This window comes from Heptranchias perlo, chromosome 4 (genome assembly GCF_035084215.1).
Source record: "Heptranchias perlo isolate sHepPer1 chromosome 4, sHepPer1.hap1, whole genome shotgun sequence".
NCBI classification, from domain to species: Eukaryota; Metazoa; Chordata; class Chondrichthyes; order Hexanchiformes; family Hexanchidae; genus Heptranchias; species Heptranchias perlo.
The window spans coordinates 38,477,755-38,501,747 of NC_090328.1; the positions used below are offsets into that span (position 1 = coordinate 38,477,755).

The 23,993-nt window shown below is 43.5% G+C and overlaps 1 protein-coding gene across 1 annotated transcript in view; it reads right to left on the reverse strand.

Moving 5' to 3' along the window:
- LOC137320472 (EGF-like repeat and discoidin I-like domain-containing protein 3) overlaps positions 1-17,491 on the reverse strand; it is a 204,626-nt gene extending 187,135 nt beyond the window's left edge. The window contains exon 1 of the mRNA XM_067982171.1: positions 17,104-17,491. Within this exon, the coding sequence (XP_067838272.1) occupies positions 17,104-17,173 (70 nt within the window). The 5' untranslated portion in view covers positions 17,174-17,491. The remainder of the gene's footprint in view (positions 1-17,103) is intronic.
- Positions 17,492-23,993: the final 6,502 nt, after the last annotated feature.

Genomic DNA, 23,993 nt, shown 5'->3' on the forward strand with positions numbered 1-23,993 from the left:
AGTAAATTGTCCCAGGGCATTTCACAGGAGCGTCAAACAAAATTTTACTCGGAGCTACATATGGAGGTATTAGGATATATGAGGTCAATGAGGTAGGTTTAAAGGAGCGTCTTAAAGGAGGGGAGAGAGGTTGGGAGGCAGAGAAGTTTAGGGAGGGAATTCCAGACCTTAGGGTCTAGGCAGCTGAAGACACAGCCGCCAATGGTGCAGCGTTGAAAAGCAGGGAGATGCGCAAGGGGCCAGAATTGGAGGAGTGCAGATTTCTCGGAGGGTTATACAACTGAGGGAGATTACAGAGATAAGGAGGGGCAAGGCAATGGAGGGATTTGAAAGCAAGGATGCAGATTTTAAAAATCGAGGCGTTGCCAGACTGGGAGCCAATATAGGTCAGCGAGCACAGGGATGATGGGAGAAAGGGACATGGTGCGAGTTAGGATACGGGCAGTAGAGTTTTGGATTAGCTCAAGTTTACTAAGGGTACAAGGTGGGAGGCTGGTCAGGAGGGCATTGGAATAGTCATAGGATTGAAACTGTTTTGTATGACTTTGGAAATGACTCTTTACAATGCAATTTTAAACAGCAAGTATATTACTTTCAAATATTTTAAAAATACATTTTTAAAAACCAAATTCAGCTTTCCACTTAAGGCACACAAGCACAGAATTTGCAGGAGGTTGTAGAAACTCTTGAATCCAGTTTTACACGGTGGTGCTGCACTTGGTTTCAAAGAATGAAATGGAAAATTTCACGTTTTGCGTACTTACTATTTGCACTTCTGTAATTTTGAAATGCTATTGGGAATGCTGTGCTTCTTATTATGACCTACCCATCACTTTCAAATCATGAGCTGCATGGTGGACATTTAACAGATCAGGGCAGACTATGGAGTTTAGAAAGAAGATTAAAAATTATGTCAACCATGGCAATCTTCCAGAAATCTTTTGGCACAAATTATGTGGGAAATGAAAGTTCAGAGATGGACAGGTTTGAAGCAACATATCAATAAACAAAGAAATACATTTGTTATGATTTAAGCATAATTATCTAAAAACATTCCATGAACTTAATAGAAATTGAGAATTATTTTTCTTTACACAAAACAAGGGGCCAAATTTTGCTGTAGCAGGGCATCTAATGGCATCTGCCATTAGTCAGACTTGCCCTTGCACGTTTTTTGCGTGGCAAGTTGCTGAAAGTGCATGCTGATAACATTGCAGCGAGGGAAACAGGGTATCTAGGACCTGAGTGAACAGAGCAAGCAACTGGGTATCTCCTTAACCAATCAGATTGAAGGATTGTGAAATTAACAGCTGAGAAGAAAGTGTAAAATTAGAATGGGTGAAATCAGGTACAGAAAGAGAAATAAAGAGAGGGAAAGAAAGATTGGATTAAGAAAGAGAGACAGGAGGGAAAATTTTAAATTTTAAATTTTTAAAAGTCTCCAGCAACAATTAAAACCTGAAGGAATGAGCCTCCACACTTGTAATAGTTAATTTTCAGTGCAGGAGAGGTTGATTGGCAGAAATTAACACTTATCACGTCGTTAATGGATACTTAGACTGGAATGGACAAAACTTAACTATATGGCGAATTTAGTTTGTATCTACCACACAAATACAGCAACTTCGTGCCATTCAAGGCATTTCAATGGTGAGTCAGTCAGCGAGATGCCGTTTTCGTGAAGCTAACGGCGAAGCAACGCAACTCGGACAGAAACTTATGGATATTTGAGTTTAACCACGCATCTGCTCCTCGCCTGAAGTTGCTGTACCATTTGCACATAAATAACGGTGAGCAGCATTAGCCTCACTGTTATTTTGACAGGAAAATCTGGGCCAAGATCATAGAAAGAAAGATGATGCATTTATTCAGCCGATTATCACATCTTTATGATGTGTGAAATACTTTGCAAGCAATGGATTATTGTTGAAGTGCAGTCACTGTTGTATATGCAAATATGGCAGACAGTTTGCACTCAAAGAGCAAATGAATTATTTATCCGATAATCTATCTTTAGTGGTGTTGGTTGAGGGAGGAATGTTGGCAAGGACACCAGAGGAACTTCCTGCTCTTCTTCAGATGGTGCCATGGGATCTTTTATGTCCACCGGAGTGGCAGATGGGGCCGTCAATAACATGGCACTCCATCAGTAATGCACTGTGTCAGCTAATTAATGTGATCAGGCCCATGAGTAGTGTTTGAATCTACAACCTTCTGATTTAGAGGCAACTGAGTCAACTAAGCTATGCTGACACATTAAAAGAGGAGGTAGTTGAGATACTGGATGGGCTAAAAATTGACAAAGAGGAGGTACTAGAAAGGCTGGCTGTATTTAAAGTAGATAAGTCACCAGGTCCGGATGGGATGCATCCTAGCTTGTTGAGGGAAGTAAGGCTGGAAATTGCAGAGGTACTGGCCATAATCTTCCAATCATCCTTAGATACGGGAATGGTGCCAGAGGACTGGAGAATTGCAAATGTTACACTCTTGTTCAAAAAAGGGTGTAAGGATAAACCCAGCAACTACAGGCCAGTCAGTTTAACTTAGATGGTGGGGAAGCTTTGAGAAACAATAATAAACAACAAAATTAATAGTCACTTGGACAAGTTTGGATTAATTAAGGAAAGCCAGCATGGATCTGTTAAAAGCAAATCATGGTTAACTAACCTGATAGAGTTTTTTGATGAGCTAACAGAGAAGGTTGATGAGGGCAATGCAGTTGATGTGGTGTATATGGACTTCCAAAAGGCATTTGATAAAGTGCCACATAATAGGCTTGTCAGCAAAGTTGAAGTCCATGGAATAAAAGGGGCAGTGGCAGCATGGATACGAAATTGGCTAAGTGACAGGAAACAGAGAGTAGTGGTGAATGGTTGTTTTTCAGACTGGAGGATGGTATAAAGTGGTGTTCCCAGGGGTTGGTTAGGACCACTGCTTTTCTTTATATATATATTAATGACTTGGACTTGGGTGTATAGGGCACAATTTCAAAATTTGCAGATGACACAAAACTTGGAAGTGTAGTGAACAGTGAGGAGGATAGTGATAGACTTCAAGAGGACATAGACAGGCTGGTGGAATGGGTGGACACATGGCAGATGAAATTTAATGCGATGTGATACATTTTGGTAAGAAGAACGAGGAGAGGCAATATAAACTAAAGGGTACAATTCTAATGGGGTGCAGGAACAGAGAGACCTGGGGTTATATGTGCACAGGTCATTGTAGGTGGCAGGGCAGGTTGAGAAAGTAGTTAAAAAAGCATACGGGATCCTGGGCTTTATAAATAGAGGTGTAGAGTACAAAAGCAAGGAGGTGAACCTTTATAAAACACTTGTTCAGCCACAACTGGAGTATTGTGTCCAGTTCTGGGCACCACATTTTAGAAAGGATTTGAAGGCCTTGGAGAGAGTGCAGAAGAGATTTACTAGAATGGTTCCAGGGATGAGAGACTTCAGTTATGTGGATAGACTGGAGAAGCTGGGGTTGTTCTCCTTAGAGCAGAGAAGGTTGAGAGGAGATTTGATAGAGGTGTTCAAAACACAAGGGGTCTAGACTGAGTAGATAGAGAGAAACTGTTCCCATTGGCAGAAGGGTTGAGAACCAAAGGCCACATGAGGAAAAACTTTTTTTTAATGCAGCGAGTGGTTATGATCTGGAATACAGTACCTGAGGGGGTGGTGGAGGCAGATTCAATCGTGGCTTTCAGAAGGGAATTAGATAAGCACTTGAAAGAAAAATATTTGCAGGGCTACGGGGAAAGGGCGGAGGAGTGGGACCAGTTCGATTGTTCTTGCAGAGAGCTGGAACGGATTCGACGGGCCGAATGGCCTCCTTCAGTGCTGTAACCATTCTATGATTCTATGTCACTTATGGATGACTAACAACATGGAAGGTACTTGAGCACTTTTGTAATCAAGGTTTGCTCCATTAGTGCCTTATATTGCCATCTGTACTGATGTTTTTGGTTTAATTTCAGCTCTGGACTATAATTCCACATTTACACTGCTGAAAGCTCAGCCAAGGTACACCAGTACTCACTGGTAGTATTGGTGGGGACATTTATGCAGCAATGCACACATACAAAGTAAAGGAATCTCAAACTTTTACAATGAACTTTAATAGAGACGAACATGCATTCAAATGCTGCATTGTCAATGTTTAAGCACTAATTACTCTAAATGTGGTGGTAAGCTAGTGGTCATGATACTGGACAAATAAGCTAGAGCTCATAAGTTCAAATCTCATCACAGTCAGTTGTAAGAACTGAATTCAATAAATCCAGTAATTTGAGGGCTAGCACCTGAAAAGTAACCGCGACAGCTGCTGAATTGCCATAAATAACCCAACTGGTTCATTAATATCCTTCAGGGAAGGTAATCCTGCCACACCTATCCATCTGGTCTCCACATGACTCCAGTTATGCAATATATAGACCTATTGGCAATGACTCAGGTATCATATCAGGACAAGACTTAGGCAAACTCAGTACAGTCGACCCAGCCAACTGCTCCTCACTAACATCTGCATACTGGTGGACAAGTTGGGAAATGTACCACAAACTAGTCAAATAACAGCCTGACTTAGTTTTACTCACAGAATTATATCTATTAGCCAACATCCCAGACTGAGTTCCCTTAGATTAAATACTTTAGATTTGGCCCGTAGTCAGGGTCATGAGAGTGTGACTGCGAATGAGGCAGGTACGGGGATCCAGGAAGTAGCACTGCAGGAGGTTCTTGCAAGCTGTGTGGACGAGAGCAAGGACTGCAGGGAGGATGAGCATACTGACCACAGTACCATGGTACAGGAGGCCATTCAAGTGGGGGGAGTAAAAAGGAAGGTGGTAGCAGTAGGTGACAGTATAGTTAGAGGGATAGATACTGTTCTCTGCAGCAAGGAGCGTGAGTCCTGAAGGCTATTTTGCCTACCCGGTGCCAGGGTTAAGGACATCGCCTCCGGGCTGGAGAGGAACTTGGAGTGGGAGGAGGAGGATCCAGTTGTCATGGTCCATGTAGGTACCAACGACATAGGTAAGACTAAAAAAGAGGTTCTGCTGAGAGAGTATGATCAGCTAGGGACTAAATTAAAAAGCAGAACCACAAAGGTAATAATCTCTGGATTATTACCTGAGCCACAAGCAAATTGGCACAGGGTAAATAAGATCAGGGAGAAGAATGCGTGGCTCAAAGATTGGTGTGGCTTTTGTGGGTTTTGATTCATGGAGCACTGGCACCAGTACTGGGGGAAAAAAGAGAGCTATTCCGTCATGACGGGCTTCACCTGAACCATGCTGGGACCAGTGTTCTGGCAAATCGAATAACTAGGCTGTAGATAGGGCTTTAAACGAAATAGTGGGGGGAGGGTTCAGGTGGGGGGAAATTTAGAATGTTGAAGAGAAAGGACAAGGAAGTAGTACAGGGAAGAGATTGGGGTAATGATAACCAGAGTGCGACAGGAAGGGACAGAGCAAACAAACATAAGAGTGCACCAGCAAATGGGGTCAGAGTAGGAAAAAATGGTAAAAAGACAAAATTAAAGGTTCTTTATCTGAATGCGCGCGGCATTCGTAATAAGATAGATGAATTGACAGCACAAATAGAAACAAATGGATATGATCTCATTGCCATTACAGAGACGTGGTTGCAAGGTGACCAAGGTTGGGAACTGAATATTCAGGGGAGTCTGATATTTCAGGAGGATAGGAAGAAAGGAAAAGGTGGTGGGGTAGCTCTGTTAATAAAGGATGAAATTAGTACAATAGCAAGAAATGATCTTGGCTCAGAGGATCAAGATATAGAATCAATCTGGGTGGAGGTAAGAAATAGCAAGGGTAAGAAATCACTGGTGGGGGTAGTCTATAGGCCCCCTAACAGTAGCTACTCTGTAGGGCAAAATAAACATCAAGAAATAATGGGGGCTTGTAAAAAAGGTAATGCAATAATCATGGGTGATTTTAACTTTCATATAGATTGAACAAATCAAATTGGCAAATGTAGCCCTGAGGATGAATTCATAGAATGTATTCAGGACCGTTTCTTAGAACAATACATTTTGGAACCAACCAGGGAACAGGCCATTTTAAATTTGGTAATGGGTAATGAGACAAGATTAATTAATGACCACAAAGTAAAGGATTCCTTAGGAAACAGTGATCATAATATGATAGAATTTCACATCCAGTTTGAGAGTGAAGATCTTGGATCTGAAACTACTGTATTAAACCTAAATAAGGGCAATTACAATGGCATGAGGTCAGAGTTCGCTAAAGTGGACTGGGAAAACAAATTAGAAGGTATGAGGTGGATAAGCAGTGACAGACATTTAAAAATATATTTTATGACTCTCAACAAAAATATATCCCAGTAAGGAGGAAAGACTCCATGAGAAGGGTGTACCAACTGTAGCTAACTAAGGAAGTTAAGGATGGCATCAAGTTCAAAGAAAAGGCATACAACATGGCAAAGATTAGTGGTAAGCCCGAAAGTTGGAAAAACTTTAGAAACCATCAAAGGAGGACTAAAAAAATAATAAAGAGGGAGAAAATAGATTATAAGAGTAAACCAGCAAGAAATATAAAAACTGACAGTAAGAGCTTTTACAAGTATATAAAAAGGAAGAGAGTAGCTAAAGTAAGTATAGGTCCCTTAGAGGATGAGTTGGGAGAAATAATAATGGAAAACAAGGAAATGGCAGAGGCATAGAACAGATATTTTGTATCTGTCTTCACAGTAGAAGACACTGAAAGCATACCAATAATAGTAGATAATCAAGGGGCAAAGGGAAGGGAGGATCTAAAAACAATCACTAGCACCAGAGAAAAAGTACTAGGCAAACTAATGGGTCTGCAGGCTGACAAGTCCCCTGGACCCGGTGGCTTGCATCTGAGGGTCTTAAAAGAAGTGGCTACATTGGTTGTAATCTTCTAAAATTCACTAGATTCTGGAAAGGTCCCAGCGGATTGGAAAACAGCAAATGTAATGCCCCTATTCAAGAAATGAGGTAGACAGAAAGCAGGTAACTATAGACCAATTAGCCTAACATCTGTCATTGGGAAAATGCTGGAATCCATTATTGAGGAAGTAGTAGCAGGACATTTACAGACTCAAAATAAAATCAAGGAGAGTGAACATTGTTTTATGAAAGGGAAATCATGTTTGACAAATTTATTGGATTCTTTGAGGAAGAAATGAGCAGGGTGGATAAAGAGGAACCAGTAGATGTAGTGCATTTGGATTTCCAAAAGGCATTCGATAAGGTGCCACATAGAATCATAGAATCATAGAAGTTACAACATGGAAACAGGCCCTTCGGCCCAACATGTCCATGTCGCCCAGTTTATACCACTAAGCTAGTCCCAATTGCCTGCACTTGGCCCATATCCCTCCATACCCATCTTACCCATGTAACTGTCCAAATGCTTTTTAAAAGACAAAATTGTACCCGCCTCTACTACTGCCTCTGGCAGCTCGTTCCAGACACTCACCACCCTTTGAGTGAAAAAATTGCCCCTCTGGACCCATTTGTATCTCTCCCCTCTCACCTTAAATCTATGTCCCCTCGTTATAGACTCCCCTACCTTTGGGAAAAGATTTTGACTATCTACCTTATCTATGCCCCTCATTATTTTATAGACTTCTATAAGATCACCCCTTAACCTCCTACTCTCCAGGGAAAAAAGTCCCAGTCTATCTAACCTCTCCCTATAAGTCAAACCATCAAGTCCCGGTAGCATCCTCGTAAATCTTTTCTGCACTCTTTCTAGTTTAATAATATCCTTTCTACAATAGGGTGACCAGAACTGTACACAGTATTCCAAGTGTGGCCTTACTAATCTCCTGTACAACTTCAACAAGACATCCCAACTCCTGTATTCAATGTTCTGACCAATGAAACCAAGCATGCCGAATGCCTTCTTCACCACCCTATCCACCTGTGACTCCACTTTCAAGGAGCTATGAACCTGTACTCCTAGATCTCTTTGTTCTATAACTCACCCCAACGCCCTACCATTAACGGAGTAGGTCCTGGCCCGATTCGATCTACCAAAATGCATCACCTCACATTTATCTAAATTAAACTCCATCTGCCATTCATCGGCCCACTGGCCCAATTTATCAAGGTCCCACTGCAATCCTAGATAACCTTCTTCACTGTCCACAATGCCACCAATCTTGGTGTCATCTGCAAACTTACTAACCATGCCTCCTAAATTCTCATCCAAATCATTAATATAAATAACAAATAACAGCGGACCCAGCACCGATCCCTGAGGCACACCACTGGTCACAGGCCTCCAGTTTGAAAAACAACCCTCTACAACAAAAGGTTACTGCACAAGATAAGAGCTCATGGTGTTGGGGGTAATATATTAGCATGGATAGAGGATTGGCTAACTAACAGAAAACAGAGAGTCGGGATAAAGGGGTCATTATCAGGATGGCAATCTATAACCAGCGTGGTGCCACAGGGATCAATGATGGGGCCTCCCAACTATTTACAATCTATATCAATGTCTTGGATGAAGCAAGCGAGTGCACTGTGGCCAAATTTGCTGATGATACAAAGATAGGTGCAAAGGTAAATTGTGAAGAGGACACAAAGGGCTCGATTTTACCACCCGCTATCGGGTGCGTTCTCGGCGGGGGGGGCCCCGAAAATCGGGGAATCCCGGAGCGGGACCGGATCCCGTCTCGAACCCGCCCACTTCCGGGTTCCCCACGGACGCGCCGGCATGCGCGCGCAGACCCCGCAGGTGGGAATCCCGCAGGCAATTAAAGCCAGCGGGATGCCACTTGTAAGTATTTATCTTGCTCGTTCAGGTCGTTTACAGGCCTGATTGAGCTGTTTTATTAGGAAGGGTGGGATTTTACCTTGAATTGAGACTGTTTCCCATACTGGGGGAAACACTCTCACTTCAAACGGACGTGTTGCAGCCAGCAGCCTGTGGCAGCTACCAAGGTGCTTCCACAGGTGGGGGGAGAGACCCTTCACCAACGCAGGAGGACAATCCATCACAAAGGGCAACACCTGCCCTCCACAACCCCCCTCCTAGCAAGAAGATTCACCAACGTGGAACCGCAACCCCAGTGCGAGGAAACACTTACCTACCTTGCAGAACCCCTCAGACCTACACCTTCCAGATGGGGGCCGCCTTGACCTCCTCGGAGGACGAACAGCATCACCAGCCTCAGCAGCCTCGCAGGCCATGCCGTCCGCCTCAGGCACATGGAGCCCCACAACACCGTGCTGTGGCACATCCACCTGCACAGCAGGAGGGAGGGCAACCGCAGAGAGAGATGCGTCGCAGGAGGCACTACCCTCGGCACAGGGTCTACAGACCGAGGCTCAGCTTCCTGGACCTCTCTGAGAAGCAGTGCATACGGAGGCTCAGAGTCAGTCGCCAGGTAGTCGCCGACATCTGCAGCCTCCTTAATGACGAGCTGCTCCCGGATGGACCAAGCAGCATCTTCTTACCCGTCGCCGTCAAAGTCACCACTGCCCTCAACTTCTTCGCCTCCGGTTCCTTCCAGGGTGCCACCGGGGACATCACCGGGGTCTGTCAGTCATCTGCACACAAGTGCATAAGGCAGGTTACCGATGGGTTGTTCCACAGGGCCTCGCACTACATCAACTTCGACATGGATGACCGCAGCCAGATGGAGAGGGCGGTTGGATTCCATGCTGTGGCTGGCTTCCCACGGGTGCAGGGTGTAATCGATTGCACCCACTTAGCAATACGGGCACCTCCACATGAGCCAGGACTGTTCATCAACAGGAAGGGGTATCACTCCATGAACGCCCAGCTCATCTGTGACCACCGCCAGAGATTCCTACACGTGTGCGCCAGATACCCTGGCAGCTGTCACGATGCCTTCGTCCTCAGGGAATCCACCGTCCCGCCCCTCTTCCACTCACCCAACACCGGCAACAGCTGGCTCCTCGGCGACAAGGGATATCCCCTGCACACGTGGCTTATGACACCTCTGAGGAACTCCATCACCGAGCCGCAGCATCGATATAATGACAGCCACATTGCTACCAGGTCTAGAATTGAGCAGGCTATAGGGGTGCTCAAGATGCGCTTCAGGTGCCTTGATCGTTCTGGGGGAGCGCTCCAATACGCGCCACGCAGAGTGGGACGAATTATAGTTGTCTGCTGTGCCCTGCACAACATGGCACAACAGAGAGGGGTGCTGCTGGAGGAGGCCCCATGCACATCCGCCACCCATATTGAGGACGACAATGAGGAGGAGGAGGAGGAGGGGCAAGAGGAGGAGGAAGGACCCATGGGCCGAACATCGGCTCACCTGGATGCTCGTCAGGCCAGGGAGGCACTCATATGTCAACGGTTCTCCTAACATCAGACTGTCTGAGGCGTCCAGATCTCATCACGTGCACAGAGGAGCGGCCATACCAGCCCCCTCCACAGAAGAGTGGTGCCATTACTCCTGCACCCACTGTAGTGTGACCCAATGGGTGGGACCAGGTGTTCGTCATCATGATGAGCCCCACGAAAGGGACCTATTGCACAAGCCGCTCAAGAATGGACAAGAGGTGGCAGTAGTGGTGAGAACAATTGTGTTTATTGTGTATGTGCAGTAAACGACTATAAATAAAAACATAACAAATTGTCATACACCCTGGTGCATTCCCTTTGTGTTCATAACACCCTAGCCTTACGTTTGTGGGAACCCCTACATGGTGCTACCCCTGTGGCTCCAGCAGAGGTAGTGGCAGGTTGCTCTTGTTCGTGCCCTGACCGGGTAGATGCTTTGGGCCGACGCCCCCTGGGTTTCGGTGACCGTGAGGGCACCTCCACAGACTGTTCCTCCTGCACCTGTGCAGGGGCAGACTCGGCCACCTGGAGAGGAGGCACCATTGCGGGTACTGGTTGAGAGGGGGGCAACAGGTGAGATGTGGGGGCACTTTGAGTAGTGTCCCCACTTCCATGTCCCCGTTCACCATCTTCCCTCTCATGGCCTAGGCCCACATCACTCCTTCCACCCTGCTGGACAGCAGTTTGGATGACCTGTGTGAGACCTTGCAAGGCCACCTCTAATGTATCTGTCAGCCTGTTTATGGCGGCAGAATGTTGCTCACCCTGAATCCGAACAGCCATTGTCAGGGCCTGGATGGACTCAATGTTGAGCTGTGCGTGACGCTCGAGGGAGGCGAGCCTTTCCTCCACCGCAGATATTCCCGCACCTACCCGCGACACTATCTCGCGGATACCCTCCTGTACTTGTGCCACCATTGCCCTCATGCAGGAGTTGGACTCATCCATCACCTGCGCGATTGTGGAGAGTGCGTGTGGCACCTCTCCCAGTACCTCAGCAATGTGCTGGTGCCCCTCGATGACTCTCCTTTTGACTGGTGGCCCCCTGGGTTCAGCATCTGGGTCCGGCTGAGCAGAGCCTGGAGAAGAGTGCTCCCACCGACGCGGACCCTCCGTGGCTGCCCCTGCCACCAGGGTCTGCTCATGCTCACATGTGCGCGGTGACTCACCATGTGCAATCCCAACTAATTGAGGAGGGGGACCCACCGAGGTGTGTGTATCTGCGCTGGTGGATGCTTGGCTCATATGTGACGATGGACCCTCAGAGACCGGCATGTCCTCTGAGGAATCGCCCTCCACAGACACGGCGCTCGCAGACGGCCCTGCAAGAGAACAAAGGGCAATATCAGGCATGTGGACAAATGTTGAGGTGCGACAGATGCCAAGTGATGCTAAGATCATTCACGATCGTGAGTGCTGAGTGTCAGCCTTCCATTACCGGACGTTTCTGCAGCCCCAGCCTCGCCATCCGCCACAGACAGACAATGCAGCGTGTGGCTGATCTCCAAGGCGTCCAGCTCTGCGTGCGTTAGAACCACCTCGTGTGGCGGGCCCCCTCCGGTGCGTGCCCTTTCCCGGGCGTTCTTGCATCTCTTCTACTGTCAAGGCAAAACACAGATGCGTGATTGAGTGATGATTGCATTGTGAGATGCTTCAAGCATTGGTGTGGGTGGGTTGAGCGTGTGGGAGATGGATGGGAAGATGCGTGTGCCACATGCCCATCCCATTGTATGGGGATTGGGGTGTGTGGTAGTGTTCGAATGGGGACAGGGACGGCAGGTACATGCAGGCACGGTGAGGATGATAGTTGAGTCTCTGTGTGGATTGATGCGGGAGCGCTGTGGTGGCAGTGCAGAAGGGGTTGTGAGGTGTTTGAGGTGATGTGGAAGACGGAGTGTGGGAGAATGCGTTAGTGTACTCACTTTGCCGGACCTAGTGAGATCATTGAATCTCTTGCGACACTGGATCCATGTTCTTGTGGTGTTGCCCCTGCTGCTAACCTCCGCAGCCACCTCCGCCCATGCCTTCCTGGTGGCGGAGGCAGGGCACTTCCTTCCATCGCTGGGGAACAACGTCTCCCTCCTCCTCCTTACCCCGTCCAGCAGCAGCTAGAGTGAATCGTCAGAAAATCGTGGGGCAGCCTTACCCCATGGGGTGCTCCATGGTGTGCTACTTCTTGTTTGCAGCAGGAGGAGCATTGGTGGACTGCCCCTTTAAATCGAGCTCCACCATCACTCAGACATCACTGCGCATGCGCAGGCCGCCAGCGCACAGCTGTGCAGCGGAAAACCCGTAACCACAGGTAAATGACTTCAATTATCCTGTGATCGCGCGGGGGACGCACTCATTTCACCGGGCGCGTTACCCACGCGCCCGATAGCCCCCCCACCGGGAACCCGCAGGCCTGCTAACATCGGGCCCAAAGTGTCTGCAAAGGGATATAGATGGGTTAAGCAAGTAGGCAGTAAATTTGGCAGATGGAGTATAATGTGGAAAAATATGAAGTCATTCACTTTGGTAGGAAGAATAAAAAAGCAAAATATTATATAAATGGAGAAAGACTGCAGGATGCTGCGGTACAGAGGGATTTGAGTGTCCGCGTACATGAAACGCAAAAAGTCAGCATACAGGTGCAGCAGGTAATTGGGAAGGCAAATGGAATATTGGCCTTTATTTCAGTGGAGATGGAGTATAAAAGCAGGGAAGTCTTGCTACAAATGTACAGGGTGCTGGTGAGACCACACCTGGAGTACTGCGTACAGTTTTGGACCCCTTATTTAAGGAAGGATATACTTGCATTGGAGGCGGTTCAGAGAAGGTTCACTAGGTTGATTCCGGGTATGGAAGGGTTTTCTTATGAGGAAAGATTGAGCAGTTTGGGCCTATACTCACTGGAGTTTAGAAGAATGAGAGGAGATCTTATTGAATCATATAAGATTCTGAGGGGGCTTGACAGGGTAAATGCTGAGAGGATGTTTCCCCTCATAGGGGAATCTAGAACTGGGGGCATAGTCTCAGAATAAGGGGTAGCTCATTTAAGACGGAGATGAGGAGAAATTTCTTCTCTCAGAGAGTTGTGAACTTTTGGAATTCTTTGCCCCAAAGAGCGGTGGAGGCTGAGTCATTGAATACATTCAAGGCTAAGTTAGACAAATTTTTGATCAGCAAGGGAGTCAAAGTATATGGGGAACAGGCAGGAAAGTGGAGTTGAGGCCAGAATCAGATCAGCCATGATCTCACTGAATGGCGGAGCAGGCTCAAAGGGCTAAACGGCCTACTCCTGCTCCTATCTTTTATGTTCTTATGTACTCTTCCATCACCATACCTGAGTATGTCATGTCCCACCGGCAGAATAGACACGCCAGATGGTTGGAGCACAATAACAGAGTCAGGTGAGGCCCCAGATCCTATGAAATCTCATGGCTTCAGGTCAAATGTCAAGGAAACCTTCTGCCTGCCCCTTTCAAATGCCAAATATATTCCTCCATATTGAACATCACTTTGAGGAAGCTCTGAGGGAAGCAAGGGCATGGAATATACTCTGGATAGGGGACGTTGACTGAGCCCTGAAGGATATATTTGCCAGTAAGTTTGAATTTTAAAAACTCTCCCCGTTTTAAGGTCTTCCTTGTCACTGTTTTGGCAAATAACCAGCAATTTGATGCTCTGTAACTGGCCACTAAGAGATGCAATCAATGAGATTGCGATAACTTGCCTTTCAATTTTAACCTTTATTCTGCACCTCTCCTCAATGATCCCGGAGTCAGTCACGTAGGGAAATACAAAAGTAAGCTTGTATTCAACAACCAACAAGCTGCATCACTGGGCAAACATATAGCCAGTGGGAATTCACAGCCAACTGCTTATAAAAGTGTGCTATTAGGGAGATAGGTTACTTCTCCAACCATACTAAGTTTTAATGTTTGCAATGAAAACTGTTAACTGTAAAACAGTGGACAAGTTATTATAAAGTAGTATTTCCATAATGGAATGGACTTTCTCATTCTTTTTTTCAAACTGTCCATTTTCTTATATTTGGCCAGGATACCTACGAGTTAATCCATAAAAAAGTAATTAAGCATGTTGTACAAACTAATTTCAAAAAATTTTGCAAATTTCCATAACCTGATAAATACTCCAAAAACAAAGTAAAAAGTGTTGTTGTGTAGCTTCTAATTATATTTTGCTAATTGTCTTGTTGGCACATGTAGTATAACGCTGGTTACAGGGGCTTAGCAGACAGTTTTATTCATGTACATGTTTATTATTTGTTCAGAAAGTATTTTTGGCAGAAGGCCCCTTTCTTTAAGATAGGAAGCTTGGCACAGATGCAACACAGGTGTAAATCAGAGTGGGACAGGGACTGGGAGGAATGAAAAATGACTACTACAGAGAAAAAAAATGAAGAATAAAAGAAGTCAGACAGTCAAGAAGTTTCTGACAGTAATAAAGATGCAAAGCAACAGTCGGCAGAACAACAGCACAGTTGGTGTGAGCCACCTGCTCAATACAAAGGATACACCCTCACATTAACTGTTAAATGCTTTGATATTTATAATAAGTATTTGAAGATCCTAAATTAGAAACAAGTTATCAACTCCATCAATGGACAGCTTAAATAAAAAGGTCGGTGTTGACTAATTTATAATAAACCTTGTTTTGTTTAAAATAATCTTACATTGTTCAATAAACAATTATAGGTAATCCTTAAATTTTAAGCCACATTTATATTTCATCTTAATCTTTTGTTGTCTGCAGAAGTGTTTCAACCGCCCTTTTACTTTAATGAAAAAAAAAGTTGAATTCAGTCAAAACCTACCTAAAAGTTCTAAAAACACACATGCATGCTGTGTAGGAGCGCATGCGTACATCACCAGCGTGGGTTTTAAAGCAGCATTATGATTAATAATTTAAAAAAGGTAATAAAATATTCAGTTTGATGACAAGAGCTGTGAGTTCAGTTTTAATACTTAAGATTTGACCATCGATATTCGTTATTAGTATTTTATCATGGCTCATTTTCACTTCAATACAATGCTAAGGAAAGCGAATAATCTAAAAATAGGATCAATAAAACGTTTTACAAGAAAATGTCGGAAACCTTAGAGTTCTTGCAATGCATATTAAATAAAACTTGCTATATTTCATTTCTGATCAATAATTACCTAATAGACAACTCCGATATCAAAAATACTCAACGTTCAAAGAACGAATTAGTCTGGTTTATGTTTACATTTGGCTTGCTACTATCAGCAAGATAACTTGAACAGGACAAAAAGATAATCAATGCTGAAAGCCGATCCTCTCGATTGCGCTTTTTAACAAAAACGTTTCGTAAAATGACATCATATTGCAAATGGCATTGGAGTTCGTTTGATTCTGCTCGATACCGAATGGTGTCCATTATTGCTGCGCCCTCTTGTCTCTCTCTCGTTCCCCTCATGAATACAATGGGTGTCTGGTTCCTTTGCAGTCCCGGGGTGTTGTGGTTTATGGAGCGGCGCGGACTGTGTGCTGAGCGAGTGCGCTACATTCTCACCACTCACACTAACGCCGTGAACATTTCTCACAGCTTTGTCCTGCACAGATGGAGCAAGGATCAGCAGCAACCTCCACAGGATGCATTTAACCGACCATTATAGGTTAAAAACGCATCTTATCCGGGCGAGATCGGGCTGAGTTTTGATACAGGACCGAACCAAAGGAAATCTGAATAAAATATCTTCGAAGCAGAGCTGCAATCTGTTTTTTAACCAGACTCTGGAGTTACAGTGCTTTACAGAACAAAAAAGAAAGCGTGGTTAACGTAAGGCCAATGGTTTCAGCGAATGTGGAACCAACGGGACAAGCTAAAACTGTTCATTTAATTAAAGTTTACCGACCAGCATCTATCATTCTGCGTTGAATAAGAGCGCAACAAAAAAAAATCGTTCACCATCTCTGCTAGGGATCAGTAAAGCAACACAAGAGCGATGGCCAGACACATCGAGAATGTAAACGTCCCGATGAGATTGGCACTTTGCTCACTTCCTTCGTCAATCCAAACAGTGCACACGAACCCGAGCCCGTTATCCCCGTGTATCCCATGTCCACCCCTCATCCGAACAACCTTCATTCGAACAAGCATGACGCCTGTCCCATCCCAATCACACTTCTCATTCTAGTTATTGTAAAAATCCATTCCAAAACCAAGGAATTATCAGCGTGGCAAAAAAGTAAAATAAAACAACCGCTTTGTTGACACCACTTTCCTCTTTCTCTCATACCTCTCCGGGCAGAGATGGGGGAGAACGGGTGGAGGAGGGGGTTCACGGAATCTTTCATTACTAGAACAGAGGGTTAAAGCTCTCCTCAGCCCCATTAATATTACACAAACGGCAAATTACGTGGTATTTGGGATCAACTACGTTCTGAAACGGAGGGGAAATGTCAGGTTAAAATAACAAAAAAAAGACACACACACCTCGTACATATTAACCCTATCCCAGTTTAGTAGAAATCCTCCAACATCGCTAAGGGTCCTTTTAAAAAAAAACCTTGAAATGATCTTCGTAACTAACACCTCGGGGGCTGCTAGACCACCGTCAAAAAGTGCTGACATTTAAAAGAAAATATTTACAGTCGCATTGACTCTACTGTTTGTCTGGTTATGTTTCTCAGTGATATCTAAACACAGACAGATTGTCCAGACAGACAGTTAAACGCGGGCGTTCATTAGCTCCTTTACTCCAAGTGCTATGTGTAATAAAACTCCCGGGACTCACCTTTGGCGAGGTGGAGGACACCCAGGCTGATAGACAGGATGAAAGTGGCCGAGAAGTGATGTGTTCTCATGCTGACGGTCCGCTAACTCCTCTTTCTCTCTCTCTCTCTCTCTCAAGAGCCCAGTGGCGTAGCAACGAGACCCCCTCTGTGCTTCCGATCGGTTCGCTGTGATGTTGGTCGGGTCGGGTCGGGTCAGGCTGGGCTGGGTCAGTCCGGTCCGGTCCTGAAGTCAAAACACACACAGGCAAGCTGTCTCCTATTCAACGACTGCGGGAGAATATTGAAACACTGGGCACTTTCACTGACGCCTGATTCTCTAGTCAGCACAAGCACCGAGCGGAGAGGCAATGAGGAACAGCCCCGAGATAGCGCTCGCTGATACTGTTACTGACGTCCCACTGCCACAGATAGAGAGACAGCGCCGCCGCTCCACGTGCTCCTCCCGCCCACCAACACCCCGGAAACTACTCACCTACTTCACACCCCGCTCCTTCATCATCTGCAGGCTGGTGCTCATGTACTTGTTTTCTCATGCACCAAACCAGTTTGTAATTTTTTTCTATGCTCTTTTCTTCATTTATCCGCTATTGTCTTTCTACGTTCAAATCTCCTTTTAATAGCCAGTTTTTTTAAAAAAATCATCCTGTGCTAATGTTTTAATTCGTTTATTTTCCTTCCTGTGAAAGATAAAAATGATGCGACAGTTGTTAGCCTATTTTGCTTTAAGTGGATATATTTATTTTTAATTTCATTAATACAAAATATGTGTGTGCCATTTAATTCCGCAGTCTCAAGATGTAAATGCGAAGCTTTTGCAAACCTAAATAAATGAATCTGGTGTAAGTAAGAATATTCGATGGAGTTGTTGCCTTACTGATATTCTTTCACTTGTGTGTGAAAGAGCATCGTAACTTATCAGTGCCGTAATGGGTCTGAAAACCCACTCATGCAATGTCGTCAGTGTGATATTTTATTTTGTGACTAGCAGTATTATTTTCATTGCGCGGTGCCAATTCCCTGTACTGAAATTGAAAACTATAATAATCTGCAGTCAATTGCCATTTAACCATCCATGTGATGCACCATGTTTTAAAACACTTTTAAAATGTAGCAAATCACTTAAATAATTTTTTTAATGTAACTAATGAGAATGATCCTTCTGATCATCCATTAATGATAGGTGTTTTCACACGTGTAACAACAGTGGTAATGGAATTTTGCCTAATAATTGTTATGGATGGATGCTGAACCAAATTACAAAACAAAAATGTTACCATTGGACCAGCTCATAGTTAACTCAATGACTACCCAGGTTTGCTTCATAATAAACAAGCTCAAATGGAAGTGCAAGGCTATAAAATGCATGTGGGATCCTGGGTTTTATAAATCGAAGCATCAAATAGAAAAGCACAGAAGCAATGCTATCTGTGCAAAATAATTGGCGAGGTTGGAATTTTGTGCCCCATTTTGGCTCCCTACTTAGGATGGATGTCAAGGCCATGGATAGAGTACAGAAAAATTCACTAAGATGATGCGAAGAATTAGAGACATTAGTTACGAAGAGAAACTAAAGAAACTGGGGCTCTTTCTTTAAAGCAAAGAACGTTAACAGGAGATCTCATGGAGGTGTTCAAAATTATGAGAAGCTTTGATAAATAAAGAAAAACTATTCTGACTGATCGTTGATTTGGTAACTAGGTGGCATAAGTTTAAGATTATCAAAAGAACAAAGGAGAATTTTTTATTAAGGATTGTTAGGAAATGGAATGTGCAATCAAAAGTTGTGGTCGAAGCAAAATCCATAATAGCTTTTAAAAAGGAAGTAGCATGTTGGGCATGGTAGTGTAGTGGCTATGTTGATTGACTAGTATTCCAGATGCCTGGACTAACAATCCAGAGAACATGAATCTAAATCCCAGCATGGCAGTTTCAGAATTTGATTTCAGTTTTAAAAACATCTGGAAAAGTGACCATGAAGCTGTTGGATTGTCATAAAAACCCAACTGGTTCACAACGTCCTTTAGGGAAGGAAACCTATTTATAGATTACTTCAGATCCACACCAATGTGGTTGACTCTTAACTGCCCTCTGAAGTGGCATAGCAAGACACTCAGTTGTATCAAATTGCTCGGGATGGGTAAAAAAATGCCAGTCTGGCAAGCAATGCCCACATCCCAAAAATTTGAAAAAGAATGAAGTAGCTAGCTCTTTCAGATAACTAACACAGTCAAGATGTGGTCTCCTTCTGTGCTGTAAAATTCTATGTCCCCTGTCCCTATCTAAGAAAATACTGGTGCACATGTGATGGTACTGCCATTTTTCATAATCCACAATTTGTCTTCTGGGATCCTAATAGGCAAGTACATAGTACCTATCTGTGACTAAAGCCATAGCAATAAAATTTGTCCTTTTACAATAAATTAACTATTTTGCAGTTTACTGAGAGTGACTGAGTCTTGGTTGAGTAGGAGTGAGTCTCGAGCTGACTAGGGGCCTCTGGATGTTATCCCATGTGGTGTAATGGAAGTGATATATCAAGTGTTACCTGATGATCTAACAGGGCTCGCGTACTTGCCTATGGTTTTTCATAATAAACAATTCAATACTACGACTCCAAAACCGAAACATAAAAACTGAACTTAGTAACTGTCACAAATCCTGACAGTCAATGTATCAAAAATCATGAATATACTTTTGTTGATATCACAAGGGATTAATACCACTCTGTGAACACTAACATTGGCAATATTTAATTTAAACTAAAAAAGCGCACAATAAATGAAACAGTATATAGTAAATATCCAATGTTAGTACCAAGCGCTCATTATTTTTACTCTCAATGGGAAGGTACATTCCCTTGAGGTCAGATATGGTACGGCCAGATGTAAAGCTTCCACTGCTTTGCTCCAACAATGCCTTAACCTCAGATGAGCACCTATTACTGAACAATTGTGAATTTCTGCACTTCACACATTCACGATTCTTGTGGTTTTTCTGAACAAAATTGTCCATTTGGTTTACTCTATATTGAACTGTAGATATGCATGCATTGGCACAGTTTTGATACTGTCCAAACCGATTCCTTAGATACTAAGAACATTTATTTCTGTAAATTTCATTCTTCTGTCTGCTAAATAAATTGTGATGAACTTTAGTTTTCGATTAATAAAATATGATTGAAATACCTTTGTTTTAAAAATACTTGTTTTAAACAATATGTATCATACTTTTTTTAAACAATTACATAATTTGTTTCGTAAATAAATTAAAATGGCTTTGTACAAGATTGAAGACAAGATTTTTCTTACTTTTTGGAGAAAGGCACAGATTCACACCAATTATTTTTATTATATCCATTGTGGACAAGAGGGAGATAATGATACTTAGTGGGGGATGGTCACTTTTCTCCCATTTTCTCCACCCTGGCTGCAGATATTTCATATCTTTGTCAGCTGTTCTAGATTAAAACATTCTGTGACTGTACACTGAACTATATTACACTGTATCGCCAAGGACAATAAACATTTGCTTCCCTCAGAGCTGATACCCAGAAATGGCTTAATCTTTAGCATTGCTTATTTAAAGGTAAGGTGCAATATTTCAAGTTATCTACAACAATTGAGTTAAACCATAAATTGTAGTGATCTATTAGTTTTCACAATACACTTTTCCAGAAGAGGAAGTTATTATTGATTAGTTTCAAATATGATCATCACTTTCTAGGCTGGGATTAACTATTTCAAGATCTATTTGAGATGATTAACGTCACTGCAGAAATGGTTTAATGTTGGAGTGAGGAATATTCCCCATAAAGTGACATAAATTAGCCTTCACAGCACTGCTAAAGATGTGCTACTTTTTCCCTGTATTTAATGTTGAATGGTAATTATCTAATATGCCTCATGGACGTACCAATTGGTAACTTAACTAGTTATTTTACACACCTCATGCCATTTTGGATTCCTAAGGTCTTAGACAAACTTTGTGCATTGATAAAAGCTACTTTATTTTGTTTTCAATTATGCACATAGCAAAAGTGGGTCCATTACAAACTGAGAAATAAGATAACTCCATTCTTATGTTTAATTGCATACAACCTTTTGGAAGTATTGTTTGTGGGACTTTATCTGCATTGATTTTAACCCTATTTGTATTAACCCAGCACCCTAGGATGTTCTTTCTAATGACAAGAATGGTACTTAATTTGTAACTTTAGCTAAAATAAATTTATATAAATGTTGTTAAATATTATAAAGTAACATTGTGGAAAATGCATGGAACTACAGGACATTTTGTCTTGGATAAAACGCAAACAAAGTAACAATTCTGTTTATATATATATTTTTTTTAACCTTGTAACAGAATTGCTAGTAATCTATGAAGTTGGTACAGTAGTGTTGTGGTTATGTTACTGGACTAGGAATCCAGAGGCCTGGACTAATAATTCAGAGAATGACAGTTTGAGAATTTGAATTCAGTTTTTAAAATATCTGGAATAAAAAGCTGGTATCAGTAAAAGTGACCATGAAGCTGCTGGATTGTTGTAAAAACCTGATTGGTTCACTCACGTCCTTAAGGGAAGAAAACCTGCTGTCCTTACCCTGTCTGCACTATATGTGACTCCAGTCCCATACCGTGGTTGACTCTTAACTGTCCTCTGAAGCAGCCCAGCAAGCCATTCAGTTGAGTTGTATCTAACCATTACATTGCATCAGTTCAAGAAGGGCCACTACCACCTTGTCAGGCCAAGTAGAGATGGGCATTAAATGCTAGCTTTGCCAGCAATGCATACGTCCAGAGAATGCATAACGAAAAAAATTCAGTGGATAATATTCCCCAAAATGCTTTGACCATGTTTTCATATTTTAAAGTTAGTGAAATATTTAAGATATCTAATATTTTGTTGTGATCTGTCAAATTTATAAAAGGTCTCTCCCTCCTTCAGGAGAAGCATGTCATCTTCACTTGGAGTCACTCCAGAGGTGATTAGAAATTCAAATTGTGAGGGAAGGTGGACTAGAGGTTACATTGCAACACTACATGGTATAGCTTATCAGTGCATAACCTTGATTTTAACCTAACCTGGGCTCATTCAAATAAATATCTGGACTATATTAATCCATTTGGCTATTTCTGTATTTAAACTACATAGCAAAAGCATTTTAAAAGTAACCTTTTATATTACAAGAATGCAATTACATATTTTCCTTCTTGTTTTAAAGGATATATTTACTTTTATTCTGGATGACTTTTGGCTTTTTTCTATCATTATTCTGGTAATGGGCTTTTGCTGTAGCGGATGAAGCTCTGATCAGAATTTTATTCATTTGATCTAATAAAATATGACTAATTTTATCATTAATATTTTGCAAGTCACTTTTTTAATTCATTCATGGGGTGTGGGCGTCGCTGGCAAGGCAAGCATTTATTGCCCATCCCTAATTGTCCTTGAGAAGGTGGGGGTGAACTGCCTTCTTGAACTGCTGCAGTCCGTGTGGTGAAGGTTCTCCCACAGTGCTGTTAGGTAGGGAGTTCCAAGATTTTGACCCAGCAACAATGAAGGAACGGCGATATATTTCCAAGTCAGGATGTTGCGTGACTTGGAGGGGAAATTGCAGGTGGTTGTGTTCCCATGTGCCTGCTACCCTTGTCCTTCTAGGTGGTAGAGGTCGTGGGTTTGGGAGGTGTTGTCGAAGAAGCCTAGGTGAGTTGCTGCAGTGCATCTTGTAAATGGTACACATTGCAGCCACGGTGCGCCGGTGGTGGAGGGAATGAATGTTTAGGGTGGTGGATGGGGTGCCAATCAAGAGGGCTGCTTTGTCCTGGATGGTGTCGAGCTTCTTGAGTGTTGTTGGGGCTGCACTCATCCAGACAAATGGAGAGTATTCCATCACACTCCTGACTTGTGCCTTGTAGATGGTGGAAAGCCTTTGGGGAGTTAGGAGGTGAGTCACTCACCACAGAATACCCAGCCTCTGACCTGCTCTTGTAGCCACAGTATTTATGTGGCTGGTCCAGTTAAGTTTTTGATCAATGGTGACCCCCAGGATATCGATGGTGGGAGATTCGGCAATGATAATGCTGTTGAATGTCAAGGGGAGTTGGTTAGACTCTCTCTTGTTGGAGATGGTCATTGCCTGGCACTTGTCTGGCACAAATATTACTTGCCACTTATCAGCCCAATCCTGGATGTTGTCCAGGTCTTGCTGCATGCAGGCACAGACTGCTTCATTATCTGAAGGGATGTGAATGGAACTGAACACTGTGCAATCATCAGCGACCATCACCACTTCTGACCTTATGATGGTGGGAAGGTCATTGATGAAGCAGCTGAAGATGGTTGGGCCTAGGACACTGCCCTGAGGAACTCCTGCAGCAATGTCCTGGGGCTGAGAAGATTGGCCTCCAACAACCACTACCATTTTCCTTTGTGCTAGATATGACTCCAGCCACTGATTCCCATTGACTTCAATTTTACTAGGGCTCCTTGATGCCACATTCGGTCAAATGCTGCCTGATGTCAAGGGCAGTCACTCTCACCCCACCTCTGGAATTCAACTCTTTTGTCCATGTTTGGACCAAGGCTGTAATGAGGTCTGGAGCCAAAATGAGCATCAGTGAGCAAGTTGTTGGTGAGTAAGTGCTGCTTGATTGCACCGTCGACGACACCTTCCATCACTTCGCTGATGATTGAGAGTAGACTGATGGGGAGGTAATTGGCTGGATTGGATTTGTCCTGCCTTTTGTGGACAGGACATACTGGGCAATTTTCCACTTTTTTGGGTAGATGCCAGTGTTGTAGCTGTACTGGAACAGCTTGGCTAGAGGCACAGCTAGTTCTGGAGCACAAATCTTCAGCACCTCAGCCGGGATGTTGTTGCTGCCCATA